Source organism: Aulonocara stuartgranti (assembly GCF_965226115.1).
Source record: "Aulonocara stuartgranti genome assembly, chromosome: 7".
NCBI classification, from domain to species: domain Eukaryota; kingdom Metazoa; phylum Chordata; class Actinopteri; order Cichliformes; family Cichlidae; genus Aulonocara; species Aulonocara stuartgranti.
The window spans coordinates 50,441,740-50,450,393 of NC_138945.1; the positions used below are offsets into that span (position 1 = coordinate 50,441,740).

General features: G+C 39.0%; 1 protein-coding gene across 2 annotated transcripts in view; it reads right to left on the reverse strand.

Annotated features, from left to right (window-relative positions):
* mon2 (MON2 homolog, regulator of endosome-to-Golgi trafficking) overlaps positions 1-5,246 on the reverse strand; it is a 34,606-nt gene extending 29,360 nt beyond the window's left edge. Inside the window, exon 1 of one of the 2 annotated variants that reach the window (XM_082539253.1) lies at positions 4,713-5,246. In XM_082539253.1, coding sequence (XP_082395379.1) covers positions 4,713-4,820 — 108 coding nt within the window. In that variant the 5' untranslated portion in view covers positions 4,821-5,246. The remainder of the gene's footprint in view (positions 1-4,712) is intronic. The other variant, XM_082539254.1, reaches the window with a different exon arrangement.
* Positions 5,247-8,654: the final 3,408 nt, after the last annotated feature.

The window sequence follows — 8,654 nt, forward strand, 5'->3', positions numbered from 1 at the left end:
AACATGACCACATGTGGGATTCGAGGACATTACATAAAGAATGAGATGCTAAGTTTGAAATCTCAGGACTTGACTGGGAGTACACAAACAGAAAAACTAAAAAAGTCATTTAGTACTTCTTACTCTTCTTACAACTAGTCCATGCATTCATCTTTAGCAGGCTTGACTACTGTAACAGCATCTATACAGGTCTACCTAAAAAGTCAGACAACTACAGCTCATTCAGATCTCTGCTGCTCGAGTCCTCACTAAGACCAAAAAAGTGGATCACATCAGTCCAGCTCTGAGATCTTTACACTGGCTGCCTGTCCATCAGAGGATAGACTTTAAAGTTCTGATGAGGGTCTATAAAGCTCTGAATGGTTTAGGACCAAAATACATCAGTGACCTCCTGACCCAGTATGAACCTTCCAGATCCCTCAGGTCATCTGGATCCGGTTTTTTATCAGTTCCCAGAGTCAGAACCAGAAACGGAGAAGCTGCATTCAGCTTTTATGCTCCTTATATCTGGAACAAACTCCCAGAAAGCCTCAGATCAGCTGAAACACTCAGTTTATTTAAATCCAGGTTGAAGACTCACCTATTCTCAGCTGCATTTGAGTAAAACACCAAATCCACACTTTTAAGCTTAAATTTCAAAACTTACATTTTAACTACTGGTCTTATCTACCATTCTGATTTTATGTACTGTTTTTTTAATCAATTTTAAATCATGCTTTTGTTTTTTAATGTCTCTGTAAAGCACTTTGAATCACCTTATTGTTGAATTGTGCTATATAAATAAACTTGAGGAGTGGCCGAAGTCAAACTGACCCTGATCTACAAACCAGCTTGTGTCGTCTAAAAACAACATTAGCGAAACTCACAGATTTACTTCCTTAAACATGTTGTACTGTGAGACTCTAAACTGAGTAACTTTCTGAAAGGCCTTTTTCAATGTAACAGTGAGAGTATAGTCTGTATAGTATATAGAGCAGGGCGATATGTCCAAAAATATCTATCACGATATACATTTGAAAATTTTCAAGGCTGGCTGGAAATAATTAGTTGACACTCTTGTAGGATTGCTCTCTTACAAAATAATGAACATTCTCTAATTTTTAATAGTAATTTTATTTTAATAGAGAGAGAGAGAGAATATCAACCAAAAACCTACAAAACATGACTTAGTATTTGGAGAAACTCTAATTGGCAAGCACAGTGGGAAGACATTTCTTGTAGTTGGTCACCAGGTTTGAAACATCTCAGGAGGGAATTTAGCCCACTCCTCTTTACAGAAACTCTAAATCCTTTAGGTTTCTTGGCTGTCACTTGGCGACTGAAGCTTCAGCTCACTCCACAGATTTTCCATAGGAATGAGGTCTGGAGACTTGCTATGGTCACTTCATGACCTTAATTTAACATGTTTCAATTTATTTTAGTTTTTTAGTTATTTATTTTATCTTATCTCATTTTAATTTTCTTTACTTATGCTATTAGCATGTACAGCACTTTGTGAACTCTGGTTTTATGTTAAAGTGCTTTATAAATAAAGGTGGTATGGTATGGTATGGTAATTTGCTTCTTCTTTGTTGCCTTGGTAATATGTTTCGGGTAACTGTCATGCAGAAAGACTCATCCAAGACCCATCTTCAGTTTTCTAGTTAAGGGAAAGGAAGCTGTTGATATATGGCCCAAACCATTAGCCCTTTAGTTTGGTGAAGTCCTGTACCATGCAGCAAGCTCTTGCCTCAGACAGAGGGTGACTGATGGTCATTTCCAAATAACCACATTGACAGTTTTCACCTTCTCACCAAGCTTCTTGCTGGTGGCTGTGTGCAGCATTTTTTGGCACCTGTTTGGTGTCACACATGGTGGTGGAAAGGTTGGATTGGAAGAAACTGATTTTGTGGACAGGTATGCTTTAGACACATAATGAGTTGAGGTCAGAAGTATCTGTAATCTAATGAATCAATCAATGGGTTAGGGGTAGGCTTAGGCCAGATTCTTTCTGAATTGTAGCAGATCAATTTTGTTTCCCACCCAATGACATGCAAATTAATTTGTAACTTTTATACAATGAGTTTTGTCAGAATCTTTGGCTGATATAATGTTTCTCTCCATTAAAATTATATACCATAAAAAATACAGACTGTTCATTTGTTTGGAAGTGACCACAAAAATTCAAGTGATCAAATACTTATTTCCATTTCATTCATTATTTAATTGAAAATGTATATAATAATTTGGTTGTAGAATAAAAGGCTATTCTATTCTATTACATTACATGTGCTGTTTTTGTAAGACAGGCTATGAGTGATTGAGGGAGAAGAAAAAAGAAAAACAAACAAACAATGTGATTCGTTCTCTTGCATGTAGTGTCACTGTGGGAGATGGACTGAGAAACAGGAGAGGAAATGGAATGAAGACAGTCTGGGAAAAAGCACATTTTGTTCTTCAGTAGTAAAGCTGCAAGGATTTGAGATTTTAGTTTTACAATTAAACTACAGACATAAGTCCCTTAGAAGTCCCTAGAACAGTTCTCTAAAACGTAGACGCTAAGGATGAGGGAAAAAAATGGCCACATTAGCACGATGAAAAAGCTGCACAAATCAATTCAAAGAGCAACCACAGTACCCTGATTGTTTCTCGCATGACAACATCGCCGCAAATTTAACCATGACAGTTTCGATTGGAAAACGTTGTTTCAATCACAACACCATTGATCAGAGCGGGCGGTAACTCAGGTTGGGAGGAACATCAAAAGGGATCTCTTCAATACTCTGATCCCTTGGGGGAAAAAAGCCTGATAAGGATGGGAAAACCTCACTGATGATAAATCAATATTTGAAGCAACTTCATAAGACCCCTTAGGCAAGGGCCAGAAATCAGTTCAACACGTAAGATCAGTCGCGTGCCATGTCTTTTGATGGCCATACCACTCATTTTGAAACATCAACCACTGAAGTCAATGGACTAAATCTGTAGTGAGCAAAACACAAAGGAAATGGAAGCACTTGCTGAGCTATTTCCCCTTTTTTTCTCCATGGGAATGTTGCTTCTATCCAAGGTGAACCCTGAGGGGAAACAAACTAAGCTGCCATGGCATGATATGAATTGCTCTGCTGAGCTGGCTGACGAGTGCTGCTGTGGTCACAAAAGCCTCACATAAAGACGTCAGCCTCGACTACCAGCGGTTGTTCCAATATGAATACTGATGAGTTACAAGTGTTGCCGACATTGTTGTCTATGCCCCCGCATATGCCTGCTGTACAGTTAAACTTGACATTTTATCATGCTACTACTGCTTACATTTCTAAGCGAAATGTTCAAGTGTACTTCTTTTGTACACGGCCTTGTATTGTTTGTGCTCCAGTCATTGAGTAATCAGAAATGTCACCAACAAAACAGTGCCACGCAACAAAGCCAGTGTGAAGGCCTTAATAATACAGTAAGTCATTCAAACAACAATGTGTGTGTGAAATCACTTGGCTGTGTCAGTAACTAGCAAGCCTGTTGAAACCAACTCTCAGTGTCAGACTGCAGACAGGACAGGTCAACAGAGGCCGAGTATCACCAAAGCCCTTAAAAACAAAGACTTTTTACTTTAAAAAATTAAGATAAATTGGAATAAAGGTTTTAAGGGCCTGTTCGCTTATATCATGAGAATCACTCCCTGTCAAATGATATCTGTGGCATCCATGCTCATATCACATCTGGTTTTAAAAATGACTGCGTTTCCCATGTATCTTTGATTTCTGCAGCCAGACACCTGCATGGACTCTGAGTCTGAGTTAATACAGTTTTGTATTTTCTGATTACTTTTTATTATATTGTTAGTTTTCCTTTTTAAGTTTCAGTGAGTTTCCATAGCAGGTTGACTGGTTTCACTTTAGTTTTTATTAATTTCAGTGTTAGTTGTAGATTTTTTAAAAAAATCTGTAGAGATATTAAAATATAAACAGAACCTTTTGAATGCTGACTCAGTCTTGTAGACATCAAAAGCCTCAAAAAACATGATCATAAAAGCCTCATCAGGCAGTTTGTGATAGCAAATTTTAACAAATTAACAGATAACAAAACTAAGTATATTTCATCTATTATACATTTTATTTTAGTTTGTTTTTCCCATTCAAATCGCTTCTAGTTCTAGAAGGTCTAGTTTTTATTTTAGCTAACTAAAATGTTTTCTCACATTTAGTTTTACTTAACTATAATAACTTTGATGTGAACCCTATGCAAGGTGGGTGACAGTGGCCCAACCACTCTTGCCCAAAGATGCTAGCATCAAATAAAATACAAAATAAAGTACATTTACATTGCTTGACTTGAATAGTTAGTTTACCCCATCCCCAAAATACACGTTTTCTCACTTTTACTTGCCTTTTTATAGCCACTGAAAATTTAACTTCAGTGTTTACGCCTTTGACATAAGTTACATCTAACAAAGATACTTAAAGTGTAGCTACGTAAAAAAGTTTAGCTCGGTGTTTTTGTGAATCTGCTTCTGTTTAAACGCATTACACCAAACATATTAAGCGTAGGGAGGCCCAGCAGCTGATACAACTTATGAGAAGTACAGTATGGGAACAACTCAAAGGCCCCACGGTTGCTGTGACAGAACGAGCGCATACATTTTTAATGTAAAACCTAATAAAAACATAAAACGAGCTTCACAAACGGATGCAAACTGCTAAAAATCGGGGCTCGGTGAAGCTAACTAGCAGGCTAACCTCTTTGACAGGGGGGAATTTCTTCTTGCACTCCATGGAGAGAGACCGCAGATCCGTCTGCATGTTCTCTAGTAATTTCTTCACCGCCTCGGGACTGCTGGTCGACATCTTTGACGGCGCCTTTCGATAGAAAACCTCAGAAATACTTTAAACGTTGAAAGGAATGTGGGAGCGCGGTCGCCCCCCCACCACCCATCCACCGTGGGGGGATATAATCCGTCACTACTTTATTCGCCTCCCTCGGAAAAGGAAATAAAAACGCTGCGGTCCATTGATACGGGATCCCACTTCTGTGCTTCGAGCGCCCGTGCTCAGGTGAGCAGCGATGACACCGGCATAAGTCCGACCTCCTCACAGCCAGCTGACATTAGCTTCAAGGAGTCGCATCGTTACCCTAAATTTCTGCTTCTTACGGCTGCTTACTAGTCGAAGATATCTGCTAAATTGAGCAGTCTGCCATCAGCGGCCGTGTCAGCTCCACTTTCTTTCCCACAATGCTTCGCTGGACACTGACACGTCACTTGGACTTCCGTAAACAGTGGCGTATGCAGGTGACTGCAGCGACCCCTGCAGGAAGAGATCGGCACAGACAGATAGCCACGAAGCACACAGTAGTCTGATCTGGACCACGGTATCAGCGCTTCTGCTCGGTTACCTGTCCACACACACCACCTATTGGCCCGGAAAGAGGCTGCAGGAGGCTGTCTAGAAATGTCTTTGCAGTGCTTACAAAAACAAGAAAAAAAACGATTATTGACAATATCAACAATTTTATTATTTTAAGAAATACGTTTAACTGACTAATTAAGGTTCAATTTAACTGAATATAACCTAAAATGTTTAACTTGATTGTGCATTAATTCAGCAATTAAATAGACAAGCATTTGTGAGTAGTTTGTCTTGACATCAATGTAGTCACTGCATTTACTTAAATAAAGAAGCTATCGGTTCATGAATGGCACTTTTTAAACATAAATGTGCCTCCCAGTTAATTGTTATCACAAGATATAATGCATGAAAATGAATCGTGAGCATTATTCACCGTGTCTATTGTTTGTAAGATAAATAAAAATAAAAATAAAGAAAAATATATCTACAGTCTACAGTCACCCAGAACTGCTTGTAAGTTTCCACTTAAAGCTGCACCAAGTTTCTGATTTTCTTTTCATCCAGGTTCAGATTTTTTTATTTCCAAAATAAATATGTAAATTTTGGTCTTTGTTCTGCATCTCACATGGATCCCTTCACCGGCTGCTTTCAGAGCTGCCTTGCTAAGGAATGCAATTTTGTCTTTGGGGAGGTGGAGTGCAAAGTTTCACACCTTAGACTCATTTAACTGCCAAGAAAAGAGTGGAAAAACAACCCCAATATTATCAGAAGCACAGTAACAATCCTTTTACAATTGGAGTGGAATTATTACTTTCGAACATATTGGTTCTGTTAAACCAATCATTAACCAGATTAATTCAGTGTTTTCTGTATCAAAACAGCTTTAGAACACATTTACCTGGTGTTACACCAAGTAATTGACACCAAATAGCTTGGTGCTGCACTCCAGCCTGTACCTCACCTTTTCCAGTAACTCACACTTCTGACACTAAATGTCAAATTGTGACATTTTACTTCAGGACCACATGCCGAATCCTGTCAAAACACTAGAAGAGAATACCCCAAGCAATTCACTAATATTTCTGAGGATTTTCACCACTTTGAAGAAACGACAGAGGAAGTTTTTGTGTTAGTCATACCATCTCCTCAGGGTCACTGCCTATAAATACTTTCTTGTATAAGAGATTCTGATGTTTTGTTTTTGAGTTTGTTAAATGCCTGTCATTCTTTATACTGATGTAAGACAATGTCTTCTACTTTGAAGAGCCAAGGGCTAAAACTAAATTCATAAACCTCTACATTTTTATATGTGTACTATAAGACAGAAAATGATAAGAAACTACAACCGGGAGTGCATATGCATCTGCCTGGAATACCTGGTATGATGGCTGATACTGACTAACACTCCGGCGTTGTACATATATGCATCGATTTCTCATGCTGATGATGTGTAGCGGCATATGACATCTACAGTCGTGGTAAAGAGAAAGTGCGCCCTTTTTCACTTCTAGGTTCACATACCAGGAGATTTAAAAATAAAATATCGTCCGACCTCTCCAGCCTTAAAATTAGCTAAATACCACCTGACATGAACAAAACATGATATATCACATGGTGTCATTAATATTTATTGATGAAAAACTAAGCCAAAAATGCAGAAACACAGTCTACATGAAAATTTAAGCACACCTTAATGGCTTTCAGAGGAATTAAGAGGTCATGTCAATCAAAGGCATTTGATTATGTGATCATCGGAGCATTCAGGTGTGTGCTACCATAATTCCACAGAGGGAAAACATCAAAAATTATCCCAGGCAACCAACTGTCGGTGCCCACCAGTCTGAGAAGGGTTATGAGGCCACTTCCAAATAGTCCATCATTCTATAGTGAGAAAGATTATTCACAAGTAGTAAATATAAAACAATAAAAGGATCATGACAATACAATCTACAAAAAAATACTGAACAAACAAATGAAGAGGGTGTGCTGAGAAGGTGGAAGGAGTACACTGAGGGGATGATTAATGAAGAAAATGAGGGGGAGGATAGAGGACTGTTTGTGAATCAGGAAGTGAAGAGGCTCAGTAAGGTAGGAGAGGGCAACTATGAGGTGGGAAAAGAGTGCAAAGGTAGTGCGTCCAGATGACAAACTTGTAGAAGTATGAATATGTCCTGAAGAGAGGGCAGTGGAGTTTTGACTAGATAGTTTAACACAGTGATGAAGAGTGAGCAGATGTCTGGGGAAAGGATAAGCAATTTTCAAAAAGAAGGGTGATGTGCAGTGCTGAGATAAAGCTGATGAGTCACACCATTATGATATGGGAAAGAATTGTTAAATCTGGGTTTAGAAGAGGGGCAACGATCAGTTAGGAGCATAAGTATATGAGGGTGGCACTGCATGAGAGGAGTGAGACATTGGTGAGGTGTGTGGTAGGAGTGATAGATGGGTTCATGGTTTAGTGAAGGAAGGCGAGCTAAATGACTTCCAAAGCAACACACAGTGCACAAGAGAGGTGAAGAAGAGAGTGCAGGCAAGGTGGAGCGGGCATAGACAGGTGTCAGGGGTGATGTTTAGAAGCAGAAGTAGTGTCATATGTGTCATATGTAAATAATAATAATACAGAAATACAGTTTATACTGAGACTCACTTCACACAGCAGTCAGAGACATTCTAATATGACAAATAGCATAAAGTTATAAAAATGTAATAAGGCAAAAATAAATAAAATGAGTAAATAAGGGCAGGGATAGCTCAGTAGGTAGAGTGGTGGCCCCATGACTGGAATGTCGGGGTTTCGAATCCACTGAACGGCTACCCTGAGGCACACCTGAGCAAGGTACCGTCCCCACACTCTGCTCCCCAGGCGCCCAATGGCTGCCCACTGAGTGAATGGGCTAAATGCAGAGAGGAATTTCCCCACAGGGATCAATAAAGTATACATTATTATTATTATTATTATAAAAATGTCCAAGAAATTCACAGAGAAAGTACAAGTAATAAATCTGCAAACAGTGAAATGAGTCAGAGACCTGAGGCTTTTTGTTTATTCTTGTGCAAGTTTGCAAAGAGATCTGTACTGATTAGTGTGATAGCAGACAATAATAAATACAACATAATAATACAGTTGCATTCTATAGCTGTGATGAGGTAAGAGAGGGACTGTGTAAATTGTTTTATTCAGGAGTCTAATGGCCTGTGGGCGGAAGCTGTTTGAGTCTTTTAGGCCTCGATGTCAGACTCCTGTAGCGCTTGCCCGAGGGCAGAGGTATGAACAGGTGATGTTGTGGGTGTTTACTGACCTTCATGATGTTTTTTAAGTACGATTAAGTACAC